Source organism: Podarcis gaigeae, assembly GCF_964106915.1.
Source record: "Podarcis gaigeae genome assembly, chromosome: 17".
In the NCBI taxonomy this organism is placed as follows: Eukaryota; Metazoa; Chordata; class Lepidosauria; order Squamata; family Lacertidae; genus Podarcis; species Podarcis gaigeae.
In genome coordinates, this window is record NC_139694.1 from 32,363,742 (window position 1) to 32,389,409 (window position 25,668).

General features: G+C 47.9%; 1 protein-coding gene and 1 long non-coding RNA gene across 8 annotated transcripts in view; one reads left to right on the forward strand and one right to left on the reverse strand.

The window, feature by feature from the left end:
- Positions 1-25,668, forward strand: part of LOC310835419 — a 169,078-nt gene that overhangs the window by 62,641 nt on the left and 80,769 nt on the right. The gene's annotated exons all lie outside the window — the stretch shown is intronic.
- RGL3 (ral guanine nucleotide dissociation stimulator like 3) overlaps positions 8,836-25,668 on the reverse strand; it is a 34,342-nt gene continuing 17,509 nt past the window's right edge. For 5 of the 7 annotated variants that reach the window (XM_083718783.1, XM_083718782.1, XM_083718780.1 and 2 more), the window contains 11 exons: positions 25,074-25,177; positions 23,330-23,414; positions 22,198-22,266; positions 20,197-20,274; positions 18,981-19,013; positions 18,670-18,791; positions 17,341-17,430; positions 15,326-15,470; positions 12,488-12,637; positions 10,661-10,775; positions 8,836-10,040 (listed from right to left, as the gene is read on the reverse strand). In XM_083718783.1, coding sequence (XP_083574909.1) covers positions 9,466-10,040; positions 10,661-10,775; positions 12,488-12,637; positions 15,326-15,470; positions 17,341-17,430; positions 18,670-18,791; positions 18,981-19,013; positions 20,197-20,274; positions 22,198-22,266; positions 23,330-23,414; positions 25,074-25,177 — 1,566 coding nt within the window. In that variant the 3' untranslated portion in view covers positions 8,836-9,465. The remainder of the gene's footprint in view (positions 10,041-10,660; positions 10,776-12,487; positions 12,638-15,325; positions 15,471-17,340; positions 17,431-18,669; positions 18,792-18,980; positions 19,014-20,196; positions 20,275-22,197; positions 22,267-23,329; positions 23,415-25,073; positions 25,178-25,668) is intronic. The other 2 variants (XM_083718781.1, XM_083718786.1) reach the window with 1 other exon arrangement.

Consider the following 25,668-nt stretch of genomic DNA (forward strand, 5'->3'; position numbering starts at 1 on the left):
GAACTGAAATTCTTATTACATATATCATTTTTATTCATTTCAACATACCAATTATTATACATTCCACAGAACTTCACATCTTATACAGTCTTTTTGGACTTCCATCAGCACCTCTGATGATCCACCATTTTTATCATTTCTTCTGCATTTCTTAAATTCCTATTGCCTTTAATCATCTTAACTCACAATCTACCTCTTTAACCATTTTTGCAATAATTCAAATAATTTTCCTCACAAAACTTCTTGCAAACCTACAAACGTAATCTGGTCATCACAATTACTTTTCAAATAGTCCGTAAATTTACACCAGTCTTCTGTGAATCTCTGGTCCCGCAGGTTTCGAATTCTTCCAGTTAGTTTATCCAATTCTGCATAGTCCATCAATTTCATCCTCCATTCTTCTTTTGTCGGTAATTCTTCTTGCTTCCATTTTTGTGCCAATAATATTCTTGCTGCTGTCATTGCATATAAAAACAACTTACAATCCTTTCTGTTTATATCTTCTCCTACAATGCCAAGTAAAAATGCTTCTGGTTTCTTAATAAATGTATATTTCAACATTTTTTTTCATCTCATTATGTATCATCTCCCAGAAGTTTTTCACCTTTTTACATTCCCACCACATATGATAAAATGTTTCCTCTTTTTCTTTGCATTTCCAACATTTATTGCTAACTTTATACGAGGGTAACTGAAATTCAAGGCCCATGCGTTCTATGCTCCTTCTGGCATCTCGTCTGTCCTCGGTGCTCAGGCTAAGCCCTGGAATATTTGACGTGGTGGTAACATGCATCAGTGCCTCTGATCATGTGCAAAGGGCACCCTTGGCCAAGGCACAGTCTGACTCCCTCCTTTGGTAATCCTCATAGAATTCTAGCCCAATGGTTGCCATTAATTTGATTTTGAAGTGATTTTAGAATGAATTGATTTTAGAATGCTGGGTTACTTTTATTGTTGTTAGCCGCTCTAAGCCCGGCTTCAGCTGGGGAGGGCGGGATATAAATAAAATTTTATTTTATTATTATTATTAAGAGTACATTGCAGGCCTGCCGGATCAGAAGGCTGACTTCCAGGTAGGCAGCCTCTCTGGGACATTAATTGCATGGAGAATTGGAAGAAAAGAAGACGTCAGGGTCAGCTCAAGGCATTTTGTTGCCTGCAGTGGAGGGCAGGATGGCCCCTTTGGTCTACGTCTAGGGCAGCTGAATCCTTCAGTGCCCTCCACTGCCCCTGAGGGCAGCAGGAAAGTGCACCCACCTCTTCCAGCACACTGTGCCAGTCCCCCAGCATTTGCCGCCTGAGACCCCTGCCTTGCCCTGCCTAAGGGTAGGGCCGGCCCTGGAAGAGGGAGGGAGGGAGGGAGAGAAAAGCTGTTTTCCAATGAACTGCAGGCAGGGTGCCCAGGTTGAGAGAAGAAAAACGACAGGTCTGCTGCATTTGCTTTGCTTTGGGTAGCGCAGTTGGAAGGTCTGTGTTCGGATGGCTGTACGACAGCCATTTCTTCATCTCCTTCCTTAAGGTGTGGACATGAGAAGTATGGAGAAATGGCTGCCATACAGCCATCCATTTTTTTCTGTTAATAGCAGCTCATTTGACCATATCATTGGGCTGGAAGGAGTCCTTGGGTTTTTCTTTTTCTAATTTTTTTTATTGGCATAAAAAACAAAATTATACAGACAGCAAAACGAAGAAGCCTAAATTAACATTGCCTTCTACCGATAAGAAATAATAACAACTATTACAATAATGAAAATACTAAAAGTACATTTACGTCCCCTTTTAAATTTATATTCTGGTTACAATATATTACTATTCTATAAGAATCTGTTATATGCTTTGCTGTCTCATATATTATTTTATTTCCTAAATTCAACCTAACCCTTCCCTCCTCCCCAATGCTTCCCATCACCTGTGTGAGATCTTCCCAACATAATATTTTTTTCTAGTTGCTTTGATAAAATAGAGTAACATGAAAACTGTTAAATTATAATTACTTCTTTTGTCCTTGCACACTTAAGCATGTAAGCGTGTCCTTGGGTTTTTCTTTAAATACAAAGTTCCATAAAATGATGGTCTTATTTCTGGAAAAAATCGACTGATAAATGAAGGGTCTCTTGGGGTGCAGCTAAACCTATGGATTTTGCCTCCATTTGTTACATATGGGATAGCCCAATCATGGGGGATGGCAATTGTTCATAATATTCATTTTGTGCGCTTTTCCGTTATCAGGTTGGTTTTGTTGTAACACGGATGTTATATGTGCAGCCACTTGCGAGCGTCTTGTGATTTTTAAAAAAGCCATTCTCATTGGTTTCCAAAGAAAAACACAGGGAAGTAGGTCATTAGAATGAATTGATTTTAGAATGTATTTCAATTAATTGATTGTGATTTTATGTAAACTGTGTTATTTTACTGTTGTTAGCCGCTCTGAGCCCGGCTTCAGCTGGGGAGGGCGGGATATAAATAAAATTATTATTATTACTTTTATTATTATTATTAGAGAAGTGAAAGCTCAGCAACCAGAGGTGAAGGAGCTCTCCTGCAATCATAGAATCACGGTGCTGGAAGAGACAAGGTTCATTTTGTCCAACTTCCTGCAAAGCGTGTTCTCCTTCATGGAGAGCACGTGTTGTGGTGGGGGCCGCCAGGACACTCCAAAGTTGGGGGGCGGGCTAATTGACCGTTGGCCACTGATGCGATTGGGCTTCCCTTGTCGTTGGGATGAAGTTAATGTTGCCATTTGTTGATTGACAGCCAGAAATGCTAAAACTCCTTGCACGAGACTAGGGCTTCCTCTTTCCGCCCGTGCATCGGATTGCCCGTCCCTCCCTCCCTAGAATTAGGATTATTCGCTTGACCTTGCTATGCCTGTCATGGGGTCATCTGCTCTTGGGGCAGGGGCCCGGTTGGAATTTTGTCCATCTGGCTGATTGGCTGGGGCCATCTGGTTTTTGCCTACTGCGTACCAAATCGTCACAACTTGTAAGGTTGTGGTTAGGCGCTGGTTTATGGTTTGGTTGGTTGAGGGGCATGGATTGGCTGTGCCTGCCCCTCTAATGCTGCTGCTGCAAGGGATTCCGTTAAAGGAATCAGGGGCTAACTATTGCTTGTCCACCCTGTCAAGGGGGCTCGGGCCACTGCAAGAGCTCCTGGCTGCATTTGGGGTGGGCTGAGGGCAGGTTCCCTGCTCCGTCACTACCCCCAAGTGTATTCCCCTTTTCTGACTTTCGCAGGCGTGCGGAATGTCCGACTCTCCCCCACGGTGGGGGCAGCTAGTCGCAACCAATGCCTAAGCAACCACTCACATGTTTGTATTTTAATAAAGCTGTGGCCAAAATTATGCCAAAAACCTTAAACAATAATATTGGTGTGATGTGTGAGTTATTGGGGTGGCCCTGGGGACCTCGACACGCAATGCAGGAATCTTTTGACCAACAATGCCAGGGACGGGGATGAAGCCTTATTTACCTAGGGATACATTTTCAGGGAGTAGAAAATGGGGAACGGCAAATCACATGGGCTTGGTCTCACGTTTCCAGAGACTTTCCAAAGACCACTCCCTGTTCATGTGCGTGAGCGAAACCCCAGAGCAGGTCACTAGAGCAAGCGGCCTCTATGCCAGTGCTAGATTTGGGAGGTGTGGGCCTTGGGGAGAAAAGTAGGCACAAACAAAAAGTGTTTGGCAGCGATAAGGCTCTAGCAGCTCTGTGCTCTCCTGCACAGCGGTTGTTTATCCCAGCCACTCTGTACTTTTTGAAAACATCCTCACGAAGTTATTCAAGCCATACCTTCTTATCTGATTCCCTTCCTCATTTGGCTGTTATATAGCTGCTGCTGCTGCTGCTGCTGCTGCTGCTGCTGCTGCTGCTTCCACCCCCAAAAAGAACTTTTCCCCCTGACCCAATTTAGTTTTTTAAAAGCCACAACAACAACAAAAACCCCTATTCCCTTTTCTCTAAAGTATATGTGATATATAATAGGCCTAATGAGATCAGAGCTCTGCTAAATTGGGTCAAATCTGTTTCTAGTCTACTCTCTGGTCTACCCAATGCCTCCATCCACTTTCTCAACAGCATAAGTAATTTTATATTTTATAAACTTCTATCGCGGCCCCTAGTCCTCACCCCCCGAATCAAAAGCCCTTGAACAATTTAGACTTCCCCAGTGGTCTGATCGCTTGATCATTTTGCTCACGCTCTTCTGCTCCCTTTTCTGTACCTACAACACCTTTCTTGAGGTGGCCAAAAACCTGCACACAAAATATTCTAAATGCAGCAACGGCATACAAAGGCTGATTCTCCCACCCCCCACTTCCCTTAACGGCATACTGGCTGATTCTCCCACCTCCACTTCCCTTAACAACCCCCCCCCCCATTTTTTTATTTCATCCTAATTCTTAGCCCTATTCACCACCACCACAAACTGAATTGATGTTTTCATTTATGTGTTGACTTGATTAGTATTGCAGTCCTACATTGTTGGTGATACATAGACCCCATGTATATGCAAAGCTAGAAAATAAATAAATGCAACAACATAAGTTGCCCCACCGGGCATCGCCTTGTTTATTTCGCAAATCTATTTGCTGTTTTGTTGCCTAGTCATCCATTCTGACAAAAGCTCTTTGCCGTCTCCTCGAGTTTTCACCAATGCCAGGTCAATGATTCATAAGACCACTGCCATCCATGACTTGATCATAGATGGAGGATTTGACCTGGCATGTGTAACAGAGACTTGGTTGGATGAAGCAGATGGGCCTATCCTTGCCGCTGCTTGTCCACCAGGTTTCTCTTACGCACAGCAACCCAGGCCTTGTGGGTGGGGAGGGGGGGTTGCAGTGATTTTTAGGAAGTCATTAGTTTGCACCAGGCGTCCTATTGGGAAGACCCAGTTCTCTGAGTGCATGTTCTGGAAGTTGGGCAATAGGGGCAGTACAGGATTCCTTTTGGTGTACCGACCTCCCCGCTGCACCAAGGATTCCCTGCCCGAGCTGCTTCAGGTCGTGGCGGATGTTCTCCTGGAGACACCTAGTTTGGTTGTCCTAGGGGATTTTAATATCCATGCCGACACGACCTTACAAGGGGCCGCTCGGGATTTCGTGAAAAGCATGGCCTCCATGGGGCTGTCCCTGAATAAGTTTGGCCCAACCCATAGCCACGGACATGCCTTGGATCTGGTGTTTACCTCTATGGATGTTGGTGATCTGACACTAAGTAAAAGCGAAACGAAAGAAGTGCCATGGTCAGACCACTTCCTGGTGCAACTGGACTTCTCCGCGACCCTTCCCCTCTGCAGGGAGGTGGGACCGATTCGGATGGTCCGCCCCCACCACTTAATGGATCCAAATGGTTTCCAGAGAGTGGTAGGGGATGCTTTATCCCATATTGATGGCCTTTCAGCTGATTCCCTGGTGGCCCGCTGGAATGTGGAGTTAACCAGGGCTATTGACTGTTTGGCTCCGAAGCGCCCTTTCCGATTGCATGGAGCCCGGACAGCCACGTGGTTTTCCACGGATCTGAGGGCAATGAAACAATCGTTGAGACGGCTAGAGCGCCGGTGGCGGATGACCCATTCTGAAGCTGACCGGACACAGGTTAGAGCTCAATGTCGAGCCTACCATTGCATCTGCAGAAAACAGCAGCAGGAGACTTTTTCAGGTGGTCTGCAATTTAGCGGAACCACCTGCTACATCGGGACCCAGTACGGGCCACATGATCTCCTGCAATGATTTTGCAAAGTTTTTTGCAGATAAAGCCGCTCAGATTCGGGAAGAGGTAGACGCCACCATGGGAGCAGGGCCGGGGCGGGAGAGTGCTAGAGTCCTGTCTAGTCAAATTGCGTGGGATCAATTCCAATCTGTTACCTCCGAGGATGTGGACAGGCTGCTAGGACGAGTGAAACCAACCACCTGTCTCCTTGATCCTTGCCCATCCTGGCTTATAAAAGCTAGCCGGGAAGGGCTGGGCGATGGGCTTCATGGGGTGGTGAATGCTTCCCTCCATGAGGGAGCCTTCCCAGACCCACTGAAAGAGGCGGTTATTAAACCGCTTCTTAAAAAACCATATTTAGATGTGGCCACGATGGCCAACTATCGCCCAGTCTCAAATCTTCCATTCTTGGGCAAGGTGATTGAGTGAGTGGTTGCTGAACAACTCCAGGCACGCCTGGAAGAAGTAGACCATTTGGATCCCTTCCAGTCGGGATTCAGGCCTCATCATGGGACTGAAACTGCCTTGGTCGCACTGGTTGATGATCTCCGGCGGGCTAGGGACAAAGGTGAGAGCTGTTTCCTAGTTCTGCTGGATCTCTCAGCGGCGTTTGATACCATTGAACCATAACATCCTTCTGGACCATCTTGAGGGGCTGGGAGCTGGGGGCACTGTCATACAGTGGTTCCGCTCCTTCCTCCTGGGCCGTGTTCAGAAAGTGGTGGGGGGGGATGAGTGTTCAGACCCCTGGGCTCTCACTTGTGGGGTGCCTCAGGGTTCTGTCCTCTCCCCCATGCTTTTTAACATCTACATGCAGCCGCTGGGAGAGATCATCAGGGGGTTTGGGCTGGGTGTTCATCAGTATGCGGATGATACCCAGCTCTACCTCTCTTTCAAATCAGAACCAGTGAAGGCAGTGACGGTCGCGTGTGAGTGTCTGGAGGCGGTTGGAGGATGGATGGTGGCTAACAGATTGAGATTGAATCCTGACAAGACAGAAGTACTGTTTCTGGGGGACAGGAGGCGGGCAGGTGTGGAGGATTCCCTGGTCTTGAATGGGGTAACTGTGCCCCTGAAGGACCAGGTGCGCAGCCTGGGAGTCATTTTGGACTCACAGCTGTCCATGGAGGCACAAGTTAAATCTGTGTCCAGGGCAGTTGTGTACCAGCTCCATCTGGTACGCAGGCTGAGACCCTATCTGTCTGCGGACTGCCTCGCCAGAGTCGTGCATGCTCTGGTTATCTCCCGCTTGGACTACTGCAATGCGCTCTACGTGGGGCTACCTTTGAAGGTGACCCAGAAACTACAACTAAACCAGAACGCAGCAGCCAGACTGGTGACTAGGAGCGGCCGCTGAGACGATATAACACCAGTCTTGAAAGACCTACATTGGCTCCCAGTACGTTTCCGGGCACAATTCAAAGTATACCTGAAGGAGCGTCTCCACCCCCATCGTTCTACCCGGACACTGAGGTCCAGCACCGAGGGCCTTCTGGCGGTTCCCTCACTGCGAGAAACCAAGTTACAGGGAACCAGGTAGAGGGCCTTCTCGGTAGTGGCGCCCTCCCTGTGGAACGCCCTCCCACCAGATGTCAAAGAGAACAACAACTACCAGACTTTTAGAAGACATCTGAAGGCAGCCCTGTTTAGGGAAGCTTTTAATGTTTGATGTATGATAGTATTTTAATATTCTTTTGGAAGCCGCCCAGAGTGGCTGGGGAAGCCCAGCCAGATGGGCGGGGTATAAATAAATTATTATTATTATTATTATTATTATTATTATTATTATTATTATTATTATTTGGTAAACGCAAGATTTGGGCTAAGTCGGTGCCCCTAACTTGGGTGATGTACAGTGTTGCCTCGCAAGACGAAAAGAATCCGTTCCGTGATTCTCTTCGTCTAGCGGATTTTTCGTCTTGCGAAGCAAGCCCATTGACAGCTTAGCAGATTAGCGCTATTAGCGGTCTAGTGGCTTTTAGCTATCAGCTGAGAAGCGGCTTATCAGCGGATCAGCTGTTAAGCGGCTTAGCGGCTTAGGAAAAGGGCGAAAAAAGTGAAAAAAACTTGCGGGAACTCGCAAGACATTTTCGTCTTGCGAAGCAATCCCATAGGGAAATTCGTTTTGCGAAGCGCCTCCAAAACGGAAAACCCTTTCGTCTAGCGGGTTTTCCGTCTTGCGAGGCGTTCGTCTTGTGGGGCACCACTGTAGTTATGTTGTTAGTATACAGTCTGATTTTACATTCAGTTGTACTTAAATGAAACATTTAATATTGTATTGTATTCTGATGCAGTTCCTTCTTCTGGGAATGTGTGAACAATGAAGACCGAGTTATGAATAATTTAATTAATCAATTAATCAAAACTTGACTATTTTGGTATCATTGCAAATTTGGCTTCCAACTGCTTACAAGAATATTTATGAATATCAATGGTTATAATAACTCACAACTCACTTTCCTCCATTGTGAAAACTGTCTATTTATTCATTCTTGTCCTCTTGCTTCCTATCCTTTGTCTCACTGCCTACCTACAGTTACCCAATGATTAGCTAGAAATTTATCCAACACATTAGACTGGAAGTCCAACACATCAGACAGGAGCTACCGCTAGGCCTCCCTGCCACACACACACCTCTGCTCTTGACTACAGTGTTTAATTCTGGAGGGAGAATAAGGGAGTGAGGTGTTGCATTCCTCTGCAAAATATGGCTTGTCTCACTCAGGGCTGGCCCAAGACATTTTGGCACCTGAGACAAGCCACAGAATGTTTTCCCCCTCCCTACCAAGGAAGAAGGGGGAGGGAAAATTTATATCAGGAATAAGTGGGTTGTTGTTGTTTTTTTGTTTTCTTTTGTGTTTTTTTGAGATTTACACTGGGAACAAAGAGGTGAATGAAGATCTACATCAGGAACAAGAGGGGGAATCAAATGAACCTTGCTTGGTGGTCAAACTGGGAATCAAAGGCTGTGGGGTTTATATATGTGACAACAGCCACAAGGATGCTACTAGCCCAGAGATGGAAGGAAGAGATACCCCCGACGAGAGAAGAACGGCAAACCAAGTTGATGGACTATGCCAAAATGGCGAAATTAACTGGGAAGCTCAGAAATCAAGAAGACAATAACTTTAAGAAACAATGGGGAAAGTTCATAATTTATTTACGAGACCACTGTAAGCAGGTTAAAACATTACCAGGATTTTAACCACACTTGTAAAGTAATGGAAAGTATGGATAATTTAGAAGGATGAAAAATTTGGATAAGTACTGATTTGCAGTTGTAAATATGATTACTAGGATCCATGTAAGGGATGGGGGGGGGGGGAAGTCAGGAGATTCAGAGTAATCTCGATATTTGGATTCGGAATTGTTTTCTGTTACATGTTTATACTTAAAAAAAATCAAATAAAAATTTTATTTAAAAAAATAAAGTCACTGGTGGCAAATGTCATAAATCAAAAAAAGGGGGGGGGACGAAACAAAACACCAGGACACTGGCAACCTGTGGCACCTCTGATCTCCGCTGGCAGGTTTTTGCTTACCTGGCTTGCATCAGTTGTGTTTTGTACTGAATGGCCTGTAAGCCCATCTCTCTTGGCTCTACGATTCTAGGATTACTGAGGGGAGGCTGGGGAGGGCACAGCTATGGAACCTCACAGTGACCAATCCATTAACATCATCGCTCCCTCGTGGGGCACTCAGTTTTCCTGGCCATTTGTGTGTGGTCTCATGTAGGAGGGGCGTCTCTATTCGGAGATTAGCTATGGCCCTGAGTGCCCAGTTCTAGGTCAGGACTGCTCAGAGCTTCTAGAGTTTGGGAAGCTGAAAGGCGAGGGACGTCACAGTGACTGAGGGTCCCTGACCCAAGGGATGACCCTGAGGAATAGCAAAGGGGCGACTGGCATGAAGAAGAAGGAGTCTTTGGCTTCTGCGAGGAGGAGGGCAGAACAACATGGGATGGAGCTGGACCGAAGGGTGAGTGGCGAGAAAGTGGCAGGGGGGGTGGAGGAGAGCTTGGAGGGTCACTTGGCGGCTGCCTGGAGGAAGGAGATGGAAATGGGGGTGCCAGGAGACACGAAGCTAGCCAGAGCTGTGGGGATTGTGAGCCATGTGGGGACCGGCCAGGAGGGCCTAGGTGTGGAGAACTGCAAGACAATGAAGCTCCGGTGCCACGGTCCTTGTGTGTGGGGGTGCTGTGGAGCGTGGTTTTGCTACCAGGCTGCATGGTCCCAATGGAGTTGGGGGCTCCTTCCTTGGGGCAGAGGAGGAAGTCGTGGGGGCCAGCGGGGTTCATAGCGTAGAAGGCATTGGCGCTGTCAGGGATCAGTAGCTCTTGAAGGAGAGAGAGAGAGAGAGAGAGAGAGAGAGAGAGAACATGAGTGTTTTCCTCTCCATCCGGGTCCTGTGACCCGGAAACTACAACTAATCCAGAATGCGGCAGCTAGACTGGTGACTGGGAGCGGCCGCCGAGACCATATAACACCGGTCTTGAAAGACCTACATTGGCTCCCAGTACGTTTCCAAGCACAATTCAAAGTGTTGGTGCTGACCTTTAAAGCCCTAAACGGCCTCGGTCCAGTATATCTGAAGGAGCGTCTCCACCCCCATCGTTCAGCCCGGACACTGAGGTCCAGCTCCGAGGGTCTTCTGGCGGTTCCCTCACTGCGAGAGGCCAAGTTACAGGGAACCAGGCAGAGGACCTTCTCGGTAGTGGCACCTGCCCTGTGGAACGCCCTCCCACCAGATGTCAAAGAGAACAACAACTACCAGACTTTTAGAAGACACCTGAAGGCAGCCCTGTTTAGGGAAGCTTTTAATGTTTGATGTATTACAGTAATTTAATATTTTTTTGGAAGCCGCCCAGAGTGGCTGGGGAAGCCCAGCCAGATGGGCAGGGTATAAATAATAAATTATCATTATATTATTATTATTATTATTATCCCTCTCCTCACCTTGACCATCTCCCAACAGCTGCAGGAGCCGGTAGTTGTGCAGCGAGTGCCCTTCCAAGTTGTGCTTCTGCAATGCACGCTGAACTACAGCCGTGGTCTTATCCTGGCTGGTGATCTGTGGGGGAAAGTCATCCGCTAGTGAGACACAGAAGAGGGCACAGGGGTGGCCCAGCAATGTGGCAACACAACACAGAAGGTGTCCAGAGAGGGGCAGGGGAGAATATTAACAAAAGTAGTGAAAACGCCTTCAACCACAGAGCCTAGGACTTGCCGATCAGAAGGTCAGCGGTTCGAATCCCTGTGACGGAGTGAGCTCCCATTGCTCAGTCCCTGCTCCTGCCAACCCAGCAGTTCGAAAGCACATCAAAGTGCAAGTAGATAAATACAGTGGTGCCCCGCAAGACGAACGCCTCGCAAGACGGAAAACTCGCTAGACGAAAGGGTTTTCCGTTTTGGAGGCGCTTCGCAAAACGAATTTCCTATGGGCTTGCTTCGCAAGACGAAAATGTCTTGCGAGTTCCTGCGGGTTTTTTCCCTCCCCCCCTTCTTCTAAGTCGCTAAGCTGCTAAGCCGCTAATAGTGCTAATCCGCTAAGCCGTCAATGGGCTTGCTTCGCAAGACGAAAAAACCGCTAGACGAAGAGACTCGCGGAACGGATTCTTTTCGTCTTGCGAGGCACCACTGTACCCGGTGGGAAGGTAAACGGCGTTTCCGTGCGCTGCTCTGGTTCGCCAGAAGCGGCTCAGTCATGCTGGCCACATGACCCGGAAGCTGTACGCCGGCTCCCTTGGCCAATAAAGCGAGATGAGTGCTGCAACCCCAGAGTCGGCCACGACTGGACCTAATGGTCAGGGGTCCCTTTACCTTACTTACCTTACCTAATGCTAGCCGAATCAAAAAAGTGTCAGACTAAACCAGGGGTGGGGGGTACGTGTGGCTTTCTTGGCGTTTGTTGGGTTCCAACCTGCATGAGGTGGGATGAAGCCATTTGTCATGGGCCAGGAGTTGGCTTCACCTGCTGAGCAGCAGCCTGAAGGAGCAGAAGGCAAAGTCGTGATTCGCAGCTTGGAAGTTTAGACAGCCAATCACGTTGGGAGTGGGAGTGGCTCAGGCTTTCAGGAATGTATATAAGCAGTTGCTTTGCCCCTGTTTCCCAGTTATGTAGATCAATAAAGGTTCTTGCTGTTATCACTGCGTCTTGCCTCATGGGAACCCACCTACACTTCACTCTTGACCTTAGGACTAGACTGAACTTCTCAGTAGTGGCACCTGCCCTGTGGAACGCCTCCCACCAGATGTCAAAGAGAAAAACAACTACCATACTTTTAGAAGACATCTGAAGGCAGCCCTGTTTAGGGAAGCTTTTAATGTTTGACAGACTATTGGAGTTTAATGTTTTGTTGGAAGCCACCCAGAGTGGCTGGGAAAACCCAGCCAGATGGGCGGGGTATAAATAAATTATTATTATTATTATTATTATTATTATTAACCTTGGACTCTGCCTCCAGGCAAGTATTCCCCCACCGAGACTCAATTGGTTGGCTGGCTTCTCCCTCCACTGAGCTCTGCCATGGCTGGCAGCACAGGACTATGACACTGTTTGCCTCAGTTGGTGGATCTGACCCTTGCCCTGCCCTGCCATTGTGTCGCTACCTGCTCCTCTGGGACTTTGCCCATGCTGCTGAAGCAGGGCTGTTGCCCTCACTGTGCAGGGCCTCTATGTGCTCCTCCCCTGCCCGGAAATCTTCACCCCCACACGCAGACATGATGCACACCATCCAGTCATGTCCAGATGTTCCTGGCAGCTTGTGTCCCTTGTCAACTCACCACAATGCTGCGATACAGGTTGCCGTTGCCATGCACATCATCCATGCTGACGCGGATGATGCGCGACTCTGTCCCTCGTTGCTTGGAGATGGGAGATGGTGGGGGCTGCTCCAGCGGAAGGCAGGGCCTTAGCTGCGGTACAGACAGATTCTGGTCAGGAGAAGACAACCCAAAAGGGGACCAGGAGATGAATCCATGAGTTGTGACTCCCTTTCCGCCCCACATTCCCATTACCTCTCTGGCCACCAACACCATCAAAACATCTTGCTCAGAAGTTTCTGCCACTTCACTCGCTGATATGTGCATCGGTGCTAAATGAAAGCTGGCTCTTCATGGGTTACCAGATGTCGTTGGGTGACAGCTCCCATCAACCCTGACTTCTAGCTCTGGGGCTAGGGATGATGGGAGTTGTAGTTGAACAACTTTTTGTGACCCAAGGTGAAAGCATGACTGGTCTTCAAGGCCTATCCAACAATATCAAAATAAGCTCCAATAAACAAGAGGGGAAGACTCAAGAATAGAAGCAGACCTCAGAACATTCCAAGGCACAGCCCATAGAATGATTCCTGCTACTCCTATCTTCAATGGACAGAAACTATTGGAACAAAAGACGTTCGGTGGAAACTAAAGACGCTATACCTGTGGATAATTGTTTGAACCCTTCCAATGGATATGGGGGGGTGTGGGAAGGGAGGGGAAGGAAAAATTGTACGGGAAATTTAAAAATTGGAAGGAGATAATATAATGTATGTAAAAATCCCCCCCAAAAATAAAATAAAATAAATATTCCCCAGAGGAGGAGGAGACGAGTGGGGGTGATAGGGGACCCTACTGAGGGGAACAGAGGCAGTAGTGTGTGGAGGAAACAGGATGTCATGGGAGGTGTGCTGTCTTCTGGGTTCCCTATCTATCATCTATCATCTATCTATCTATCTATCTATCATCTATCTATCTATCTATCTATCTCTATCTATCTATCTATCTATCTATCTATCTATCTATCTATCATCTATCTATCTATCTATCTATCTATCTATCTATCTATCTATATCTATCTATCTATCTATCTATCTATCTATCTATCTATCTATATCTATCATCTATTAAAATTGTATATTGCCCTTCATCCTAAGATCCATAGGGCGGTTCACGGCATAAACATACAAAATGAACACGCAAAACATACCAATATCCCCCCCCCCCCCCCGCTGACACATTGAAAAGGTATTTATTTACAAAATACATATATCTAGAGATCTGCTCTTCCCAGCTGTCAGAGATGAGAATCTCTCTATGTCTGTTTAGAGTCTAAACACCCCAGAACCAGTCTTGGAAGTGAGGTACAGTACTAATCAGTGGCTCCATCAAGGGCATTTGATTCAAGCTTGAATACCTACCAAGTGCCCTGGACATCCCATCTTTTGCATGAGAGCACAGAGGCCATTTTGGGTGCTGCGCTCTCACTCCCCCTCCAAAAAAAACCACCCCACAACACTTTATCTGGGTGAGAGTGAGGCATGGGTCACATGACTTGCCTGGGAGCACATCCCAGAAGATGCAAATCCTAGTTTTGGTTCTCCAAAGTTGGATGGCATGAATTTGCACCAGGAATGCATCCCAACATTTTATATTGCTGAAGTGGTGGTGGTGGTGGGAGAGTGGGACGGAGACTTCCCTAAATCTTGTATTTATTGGTCAATCATACCTCACGTTGTGTCCGCTTCAGGTTGTGTGTTTTCGTCTTGCATCCCACGGCAACCCGGAAGTACTGGAATGGGCTACTTCCAGGTTTGGCTGCTCGCGCCTGCGCAGAAGCGTCTGTGCAGACACGGTGCTTCGAGTTGCGGGCTTTTCACATTACGGATGGGCCTCCGGAATGGATCCCATCCATAACACGAGGTACCACTGTACACCATTCTTGTATTATAATGATAGCTTTTAATATCTATTCCTTTCACATGTGTAGCTTTTAATATCTGTTCCTTTCAAATGTGGGCTCATTTTTGGCTAGAAATGAAATCAGCCTACCACACTAATACTAATACTAATTATTATTATTATTATTATTATTATTATTATTATTATTATTATTATTTATACCTTGCCCATCTTGCCACCCCCCCCCCCCCCCCCAGCCACTCTGGGCAGCTTCCAACAAAATATTAAAATACAATGGTCTGTTAAACATCAAAAGCTTCCTTAAACAGGGCTGCCTTCAGATGTCTTCTAAAAGTCTGGTAGTTGTTTTTCTCTTTGACATCTGGTGGGAGGGCGTTCCACAGGGCGGGTGCCACAACCGAGAAGGCCCTCTGCCTGGTTCCCTGTAACTTGGCTTCTCGCAGCGAGGGAACTGCCAGAAGGCTCTCGGCGCTGGACCTCAGCGTCCGGGCAGAACGATGGGGGTGGAGACGCTCCTTCAGCGATGCCGTCTCTTTGCACTCTCTGTGTCAACTGCATTATGAATCCCCAAGAGAATTTGCCTTCTTCTGCTTGCCCCTTGCTCTGCTCCATATTCCACCACCATCACGGGTGCAACTGGCAGTGAAGCAAGTGCAGGCCTTTTGGGTGTGGGCACCCAGGCTGTGGAGGTCCCTCCCCAAAGAGACTCTGCTGCCCCCTTTTGAGATGCTCTGTCCCAGGTGGTTTATTTTGACAGGCATTTGGTTTGTGTTGATTATTTTCTCCCTTTCTGTTTTATAGCAACATACAGACTTCTGCATTTTATGTTATGCCCTTGTTAGCTGTCTCGGTCACATAACGAGATCTTCTAAGATTGTGAGTTGTTTCAGGGACCAAGAGAACGGGACAGAAATGGTTTTACAAAGAAAAATAAGCTACCTTGCTAGTGGGGAGTCCCCAAGTTGGTGAACAAGGGGTGCTGGATGCATCTTCAGAGGAAAGGCTGCTGCAGGAGCCCAGCGGTGAGATTCCGGGCTTCTCAGGGCTTGGAGAAGCAGCAGAGGCTTCTGAGCCCAGGAGAAGTCTGCAAAGGAAGAGCAGAGACAGTGACTCAGGTGTGGGAGCATCACTGTCGGGTAGTGGTTAGTTGTGTATCAGACAAGAGCTCCAGGGTACTATCCCTACTTCACCATGATATTCATTTGGTGACCTTGGGCCAGTCAGCATACCCATGTTAGAATTCCCGCTTCATGATTGCAGTCATGAGATTGTTGTCTATCACATGGCGGTATATGTTTTGACTCCACAAAGTGGGAAGTGACGGAGACAGGATATTTGTGTTACTGTGTCCCGTGAAGTGGGACTATTGTCCTTTGTTCTTTTTCTCTTTGCTGTCTGATGCTAGAGAGAGGGAGCCATGTTGCAGTGCTCTATGTGTTTATTTGTAAATAAAGTAGATTAGCCAAAATGCTGAGTTGCTGAGGTCTGTTATGCGAACTGCAAAGACTCTGCAGATCCCTAAGTGTGCCGATGTCTGTTGGCATCGGTCACTGTGATGTTCGGGCAGAAGAAAGCTTATGAAGCTCCCGAACAATCGACCAAGAGGGAGGGAACATGCCAGTCGGGCATGTGTCTCTGCCAGGGTCCTACTCGAGTGTAGGCTGAACTCCTGACAACCCAAGCATAGCTTGCCTTGCAATATTGTTGTAAGGATAAATATGGAAGGACGGAACCATTTATGCCTCCTACAGAACAAATCTCTCTTTCATCACCCATACACATGACACTGAACACAATAATAATATAAATCTTGGGCTTGCATGGACCAACAGATCCATCCATTGCCATACACTCACGGTGTGGCCTCGGCTATTCCACTGCCTCTCAACTTGGGTGCTCTGAACTCTTGGGAAAAATCAGGTTGCCAACTTTTATTTCTTTTACTTGGGACTCCTAGGGCATGTGTAGCTATGCAGTGAAGGGGAATTGAGAAGGTGGTGCTTTCTCCAACAGTATACCCCTTCAACATTCCTCAAATGACAATAGGGACAGTTCTCACTGCCCGCAACAGACCGTTCTCGACCCCCCATTTTTAGTAATCTCCTTCCCCCCCCCCAAAGCATTTCCTACGAGAAGAAGGGCAAGTGCATCAACACTACACCAACAGGACACACACCATCTGCTGCCCTGAGAAAACCCCTTCATCCCTATTTTAGTTTCTTCTTTGGAAGAGTTACAAAAAGAAAATCTACGATCAAATCAGAAGTCGGGATGGCTTTCATAATTATGGGACTGTCCCTGGAAAACCAGGACACGTGGAGGGTATGCAGCAGTGTACCTGTAGGCCAGGCAAAGATTTGTTTGCCTAACAGCTGTTCAATATGCAATAACCTTGTCAGAAAAACATAGCTACTTTGGGGAGGGAGGTGAGTGATCCCTTCCCTTAGGTAAAGCAGCCATTCTTCTAGATCAGGAATGAGGGACCACAGCCAAGAAGGCTGCCAGGCTGGTTTTTAACCCAAGGGCGGACCAGCTGCAAAAGTGTAATCATGCCAGGACACGCGATTTTTTGGAGGCAGACCAGGCCTTGTGGGAGGCAATGCCCAATCTCTCCAGCTTCACTTGCTCTGCCTCAAAAAACAACAACACAGAACGGGGTTCTCGAGGAGGCCGAAGGTCAACGGACAGAAGGGAAGTTTGTCCCAAGCATGGCAGGGAAGGAGCAGGGGCACGAAGGAGAAAGGAGCAGGGAAGGAGCAGCGGGGCCGGCCCACCCATGAGGCGGACTGAAGCACCTGCCTCGGGCAGCAGAATCTCATGTGACCCTGGCAAGCGAGGCTTTGGCAGGAGGGAGCACCTTCCCATCTTGCCTTGGGTGGTGAAATGGGATGGGCCATCCCCAAGGAGCAGGCACAGGAAGTGTGCCCCCTCACGGAACCCGAAGGCTGACTTACGAACTGAAGCGCTTGGTCAGGCTGCGATGCAGCTTCGGCGAGTTGGGACAGGAGTCGGCTGGTGGCTCAATCACACGGGAAATTCGGTAGCTGCAGAGGGAGGAGAGCAGAAGAATGGCTATATCCACCCAGGCATGGCCTCCCACTCTTCTCTGTTGGTGTGTCTCTGTTCAACTGTCGCTTCTGACATCCTGCTGCCCTGCAATTTCTCAAAAAGGATCTGCTTGGCTCTTTCCCTTGGCATCTGCCTTGTGCCACCCTCACAGTTATGCAGCCTGGTTTGGGGGTGGGACTGCAGGAAGGCCAGGAAAAAAAGACTTCCTCTCTTCCCATCCTTTTAGCTTCTCTCGGTCCCACCACCGTCTCAGGCATGCTTGGTGGGGACATGGGAGAGGGCCTTCTCGGTGGTGGCTGCCTCCAGACAACTCCCTCCCTGGAGAAGCCAGACCGGCTCCCTCCTTGTCGTCCTCCTGTCAGGTGGTGAAGACCTTTGTGTTCCAACAGGTTGTTGGGAGCTGAGTACTTTTAAGGAAAGGACTGTTGCCATGCTGTTTATAATTGTAATTATTAGTATGTGGGGTATGTGTTTGTGTGTGTGTTTTTTTCTTTGTTCTTAGTGGTTCTTATTTTTATCTGTAAGCTGCCTTGAGTCCCATCAGGGAAAAAGGCAGGGCATAAATAAATGAATAATAATAAATGAATAATAAGCTGTGTAGCCCACTGTGTGAAATTTGGGGCATGGATTTAGATGGGCGATTGTTCTTGCTCTTGAGCTTGGGCGCCTAGAAAAGGGAGGACAGGTGCACATTCCCTGTGCATTTTTAGGTATCTGAGAAGTGAAGAGTTGCTATCCTGGTGGGGAAACAGCTTTGCTATAGGAGATAGGTGACATTCCCTATCCCACTCTGTCACCATGGCGTTTTGGAGATACCAGGAGCCAGTGTGGTGCAGTGGTTAGAGTGTCTGACTAGGATGTGGGAGACCAGGGTTCAAATCCCCACTCGGCTATGAAGCTCACCAGTCACTGCCTCTCTGCCTAACCTACCTCACAGGGTTGCTGTGAGTATTAAATGAGATAGGGGAGAGCCATGTACATCACCCTGAGCTCCTAGGTTGTATTCACTGCAGGAGTAAGTAGCACTTTGCACAACTGGAACAACTTACACTTGTGCAAAGGGACCCAATCCTCCAGAGCAGATCAGCAAGAGGGAAAGAGGGAAAGTCCTATTGCACAAGCAGTAGTCATTCCGTTCGTGCATTTATTTAGTTGGCTGCCACCCACTATCAACCATTCTCTTCCTTGGCAGAGAATCCAACCCCTTTCCATACCTCTGCTCCTCAGAGAGCTGCTGGTGCTGCTGAAAGGCAAGACGGAAGGACGGGTTTGGGCAAAGATGGTACTCTTGACATGAATCCTGCAGCTGGCAGATCCAGGAGAGGATCACTGCTTCCTGGGAGGGAAAAGACATAGCAGTGAGGTGGGCGGTGGAGCCACAGTTTGCATTCCTGTGGTTTGAAAGGCAGTACTCTTCCTCCCAGTTCCACATCCTATCATTCCCCTCCATTCCCAGCTCTGGGCACTGAGCTAAGAGATGCAGAATCCCTCCCACCCCCCTCCAGCTTTTCCACTTTGGATTTACCTTGCGCCTCTTCTCAAAGTTAATGAGGTTGCTCTGTGGGATTGAAAAATAAGACAGGGATTGTGAGCAACACCAGGAGACACAAACCATGCTGCAGTGTTGTTTGAACCACCCTACATCAGTGGTTTTCAAACAGGGATGCCCTGGGATGCCTTGAATGATGGTCAGAGGTGCCGCTGGCAACACTGACCTCTGTCCCTCTTTCTTTCCTTCCCTCCCTCCTTTGATGCCCTTTTGTGTCTCTGCCTCCCAAAGGTTTGCACAGCTGTTTGTTGCAGCAGCCCCGGCTACAAGCTGTGCAGGTGAATGGTGCCTCTGAGGCTGCCCAGGAGGTGTTTCCCAAGCCTCTATGGGGCAGTGTGAAGAGATTCCTCTCTTTGGGGCAGGGGGCACAGCTCAGAGACCAGGAGCGGCGGCAGCAGCAGCAGCTGCCCTGAGGACTCCCAAGGAGAGAGGAGAGGAGGCTGAGGGAACCCTCCACAAGGGAGGGTGTTCGAAAAAGGGTGATAGGCTGCCAACTCTACAGGCAAGGGGTGGCATAACTGGGCTCCTGGGCAGGGGTGCCGCAGAAAGAATGGAGTTGGTCAAGGGAGCCGTGGACTCAAAAAGGTTGAAAACCTCTGCCCCATGTGGCTGCCAGCATTTGAAAAGCCTGAGTGCTTTTTTGTTTATAGAAAAAAAAGTGCTGGTACGCACCATGAAGTTGTTACAGTAAGCATCACACTTTTAATGGGGGGGGGGGGAGTGCCAGTACTCCCCTACCCTTAAGTACCCCCAGAAAAAAAGTACTGGAAACCCCAAAGGAGGAGACAAAGGCTTCATTCACTGAACAAACTGAGTTATGTGCAGAGGCAGAGCTGTGCACCTGGGCTAGACATGTGGGGTGGAGCTAGCCACCTGCAGGGCGGAGCTAGCTGCCCGCAGGGGCAGGGCAAGCGTCCAAGGGGGGTGCCGCAGGGGTGTGTGGTGAGCGTCTCGGGGGGGGGGGCGCAGCGATGTCACCCCCCCCCCCCAGGGATGACACCTGGGGTGAGCCACCCCCTTCCTCCGCCAGTGGTTACGTGACCCCTGAACCACCCTGAAGGGTTGATCTGAAACAGCTGCCCAACCCAAATGGCCAGGGATCAACAGGAAGTCATTTGCCAGAGGATGCTCAGCCGCCCTGAAAAGGACAAGGGATGTTCTCGTGCCACCACTTCTTCCCCAAGATGCTCACCTCCACAAAATCTGGTAGTGCTGTGTCCAGCATGATCAGGTCAGTTAAAAAGGTGCCCAGATATGGGATGGTGGGAGCCTGCAACAAAGCACAATGGGACTCACGCACTCAGCCCTTTGATGGCCCAGTGCACCACCCTCCCTTGGGAAATTAAAACATTTGGTGACACTTCCTTAGCAAGATATGGCCCATATGCAAATGGTGTCCAGAATGAAGGAAAAGGATGCTGTGGTTTTCACTGTTTGTCGGGTTTCCCTTCTTACTAGCAAGTTCACTCCAGGGGATTTCAAAAGAGGCAGATTTGTGCAAATATCTCTCTCTCTCTCTCTCTCTCTCTCTCTCTCTTTCTCTCTCTCTCTCTCTCTCTCTCTGTGTGTGTGTGTGTGTGTGTGTGTGTGTGTGAAAACAAAGCTGAAACAAGACTGCTAAATTGGCAGATGTATGCATGAGCTATAATGTAAAAATCTCAAATATTTGTAATTGTGGAGAGGAGAGAATGTTAGGAGCAGTAGCAAAACCTTTAGCTGACAACTACTCTTGCTAAAAAAAAAAAAATCAAAAGAGCACCACGTTCTTTTTGGGGGGTCTTTTTTAGGGTTATCCCCACTCACTCTGAAACAAAACACAAAGATGGTACAGGATACAGAATTACGATATAGCTCAGTTTGTTAGAGTGTGGGGCTAATAATGTCAAGGTTGCAGGTTTGATCCCCATCTGGGACAGCTGCATAGCAGAGAGTTGGACTATAGATGATCCTCAGGGGCCCTTCCAACTCTAGTTTTCTAAGAGAAAGGGAATTCCAAAGGGCAGGTGCCACCACGCTGAAAGACGGATTTCTTGCAGGTGCATAATGAATATTATGTGCCACTTTCAGCATGGCCAGTTCTACAGGTCAAAGCAGTCAAGTGGCATATGTGAGAGAAGGTGATTCTCTCAAGTAAAAAGCTTCCCTTTCTCTTCTATCACACTTCTTCAAAGTCATATTTGATGACATATCATGTGCAGACTTTCACAGAACTGTAAAATCAAGGAATTGTAGATTTGGAAAGGATCCTGAGCACCACCGTCCTGCGATGCAGGAATCTCAACAGGCAGTTCCTGATCCAATTCGAAACCATACCTTTGACTAATCTTAAGTAGTATTTTCACACAAGAGGGAGAGTGTGGACACTGGTGGAAATAATTCTTTGGTGAGAGTCTGGTTTTCAGGATCTAAAGTGTGAGGGAGGTACATTAAACATGTATTTCTTACCTTCCCTTTATGTATATTTTGTGGGAGGTGATCCATGAGAGGCAGTCAAGTACAACATTCCTTGTAATGCTAGAGAAGACATGCAAGGGAATGTTTGGTCCAGCCAGTCGAAACTTCCTGTTCCTCCTGGCTGGAGCATCTGTCCTTTTGCATGTGATAGAAGGTGGGCATGACCTAACCTGTCCAGGTAACAAAAGGACAAGTCACGCAGCACACCTTCCCCCCCTTTTTTTACTTCCTTCTTCGTTTGACCAGCTTCTAGCTAGGACTGCTCTGCTAGCTCTCACCTAGCAGAAACACTGGGATTATTCCCCCATATGGGGTAGATCCACATGTACATATTTGTAACTAAGCCTGCCTTCAGGAATCCAACTGTGAACTGATGTGAGTAAACTTCTTTTATTGACTTTGAATAAGATTGTGGCGTCTTTATTCTTTAAAGAGGGATTCAAGGGGACTTACCAGGAACGTACAATTCAATCTGAGACAGATTAAATTGTGCAATAGTGAGAGGCTCACACGAGCCTGCAACCAGCTATCTGCTGTGCATATAAAAAGGGGGGAATGTAATTCTACTACATAAAGGAACTTGCCAGCACAAGTTAGGAAGGATATCAATAAACAATATATCCTCTCCTGCCACCCTGAACATTCCCACATATTTCCCTCAGAGTAGATGGACAGCTGGCTGGTGCAGGGGGGGGGGGCACAGGATGGCTCTCACCACTACCCTGGTCTGATGCTTCACCTTTGGAGATGCCCCAGCTGGGGGTTGTGAGCTGTTCCATCCATCACGGGAGCCCTGTATACCTCCTTCCTGCGAGAGACACAGAGACAGGCTGCAGGATAAACTCAGCTGATGTCCGATGTACCTTGATCGAACTGTACAGAACTGACTCTCCCAGCAGGTGCTAATCTAAGAACTCAAAGGCTTTGGGACATTTCAGCAGGTGCCTCTCATTGCTGCAGCCCCTGAACCAAAAGAGGTTGCACCCAGGGCAATTGTAGCTCACACTGAACAGAGAAGAACTCTTTCCCTGCTCCAAACATGGTGGCTTAATGCCCCTGGGTAACACTTAACACAACATGGCAACTATCCTCAAGTCCAGTGGCGGAGCAAGCCGACCGGGCGCCTGGGGGGCGCGCGTGCCCTGCACCTGGGGGAGGGGCCAGCCACTCATAGGGGCACCGCAGGGCCTCCGAGGAGTCTGCCTGCCTCCTTCCACTCAGCTGCCCTACAGCTGAGAAGGAGGCAATAGGCGGACTGTTTGGGGAAGCAGGGAGCCTGTGGGCGCTCAAGCCAGTGTGTCACTCCCAGGAGAGACACGTAGCTCGGGCGTGCTACAGGCCCCGCAGTGAGTGCAGCCCACCATTTTGTCACCCCCTCAGTGGGGACACCCGGGGTGGACCGCACCCACCACATCCCCTTTGCTATGCCCCTGCTCAAGTCCTCACCCCACCTCAGAGAAATCACAAATATTTTTTGGGGGGAGGGGGACCTTGGCCCCAAGGAGTTGGCTCCTATGCTATTGAACCCTCTCCTGATCCTAACAATAGTGGACAATACATTACAGCTATACCTCGGGTTACAGATGCCTCAGGTTGCATTTTTTCGGGTTATGGACCCACCAAAACCCAGAAGTACCGGAACGGGTTACTTCCGGGTTTCGGCGGTCACGCATGCGCAGAAGCACCAAATCGCAACCCGTGCGTGCGCAGACGCAGCGCTGCGGGTTGCGAACGTGCCTCCTGCATGGACCATGTTCACAACCCGGGCGTCCACTGTACATCCTTCTGGGCACATTATCCTGCATAAAAAGACACACAACACACACACAACATTGCTCTCCTCTTCCTCTCAAACGATGCAGTTCTGCTACCTGCAGCAAGATTTCTCGGCACTTCAGGTAATTGTTGTCTTCGGAGAAGATCTGCGAGAGCTTTCGGAAGGAGCCCCTGGTGTCCCTGGGAGAGAAGTCAGGATCAGTTTTTGTAGCTCCCTGGCACAGGGGTCAGTGCAAGAGGCCACAGCCAGTCCGAGCTGTTTTGCAGCCTGAGGCGAAGGGCAAAGACAGTGGCACAAACACACCTCCAGAAGACTGACTGGACTGGAAGCTGAATCTTTTTTTTTTTAGCAGTAGCTGCAAGAGAGCATCCTACGTGGCGGAAAGAGGGCAGCAGGCTAGCAGGTCTTTCAAATTTCAGCGGCACCCTGTGCAAGGTTAAAATTTGACACCCCTGCCTCTCGTCTCCTGTTTTGTGTTTGCACTACGTCGTAGTTGTGATGCCTTGGGGCGCCCCCCCCCCCCAGTTTGGGGGTCAGAGTGGGGAAACAAGTCACGCTGCCCTAAATCTGCCCCTACAGACTAGCACAAAAAGCTCTGTCCTCCGAGAGAGGGGAAAATCTGTAGGAGTCAAGAAAAACAGCCTGCCTTAGGCGACCATTTCATTCTGCTGACTTCTCCATGGATGGGCTTGTATCAACTGAAACCACCAACTGAGACTGGCAGGAGCTCATCTCTCTCTGTTTGGGTTTTTATTTAGATTACAGTGGTACCTTGGTTTACAACCATAATCCGTTCCAGAGGTCTGTTTGTAAACCAAAACAGGTTGTAACGCAAGGCGCGCTTTCACCAGTGGGGCCTCCAAAATTTTTTGTTCGTAATCCAAAAATAGGTTGCAAACCAGGACACACACTTCCGGGTTTGACGTGTTTGTAATCCAAAATGTAAGCAAACCAAGACGTATGCAAACCAAGGTACCACTGTAGTTTCTTTTATCCTGCTGTGTTATGTAAAAGCTTTCATAAAAATCTTGTTTGAAAAGAAAAAGACTGTCAGGAGCTCTCTGGGGTCGCAGGCAAAACTCTTCCCCAGTCCTGGTTGGGGACAATCCTTGAACCTGCCAGAATCCTGTGGTTTCTCTCCAAAGAGAAGCAAGAGTCTACTGTGGCCCACTTTACCCAGCCTTTACCCTTACCCTTTTTCAATGCTTTTCTTTGGGGGGGGGGGAGGTACTTACAATAAGTGCAACACAGTGGGAAACTGTTTTAACTGCTATAGCAAAGGTGCCTCTGGACCTTAAATTGAGGCTCATACAACAAAAAAATAATATTTATAATATAGTGGACACGATTATGTTTGTTTTAAAAAAGGGCTATCTAAGGTATCTAACTGTTGGTGATGCAACAGGGAAAATGCTTCTCTAAAACATGTTTTTTCATTGTCCTATATTGAAAGATTTTGGGCAGAAGGCAACTGAAACCATCAACAGAACTGTACGGAACAACCTTACATTTACAGAGCAAAATATCCTCTTGAATTATACACTCAGCACATGTAACCCCACAAAAGGACAATACGAGTGGACACTCCGTGCCTTGACCACAGCAAAAAGACTGATACCGATGAATTGGAAAAATAAAAATGCAGCTCCCTTCTATGATTGAAGAATTATAGAAACTCGCAACATATGAACAACCTGTATATAAATGCAGACTTGCCATGGACAAATTCAATGATATTTGGAATCCATTCTTACAAAGATGGTTAAAGGGGAAAAAAGCGCCACACTTTTAACCAGGGCTTTTCTTCTAGGGAAAAATGGTGCCACCAAAAACCTCACCTGTGTACAGCAGCCCACGTCCGCTTCAGTCGGTAGATGGAGTTAGACTGTAGGGCAGAGAGGATGGCATGCAGCGAAGAGAAATTCCGGAGGGCCCGACATCGCTGGAGGGCAGGCGTACCATTTGGGGAATTGGGAATGGGGAAATGACAAATATTTCAGTAAGAAAGGGGTAGGATTTAACGCCAGCGATTGGATTGATTAAAGATTTAACTGCAAAGCAGTTGCTGCATTTTGAGTAAGGCCGCAAGCTTTTGATTCATTTAGTTGATAATCAAACCATTTTTGACGTGTGGACTGTGACTCAAGAGAAAACATGGCCATTGTGCAGGCTATTACCACAATGCAGAAGAAAGAAGACCTTATCTTCTAACAATAGCTGGCAGCTTTTATTTAGTAAAAGAAATCTTGCACTTGTCAGTATCTCAACCCTCAACCCCCACAGTACCGAGGTTTTGATAAGGTACACATGTATTTACATTCAATTAAACTGACAGATCACTTAGAAGGAAGGTGATAATTAAACATTCTTCAAATCCATTACCGTTCCTCACTTTAATGCCACTTGTTTTGGCTATATTTTGATATATCATCT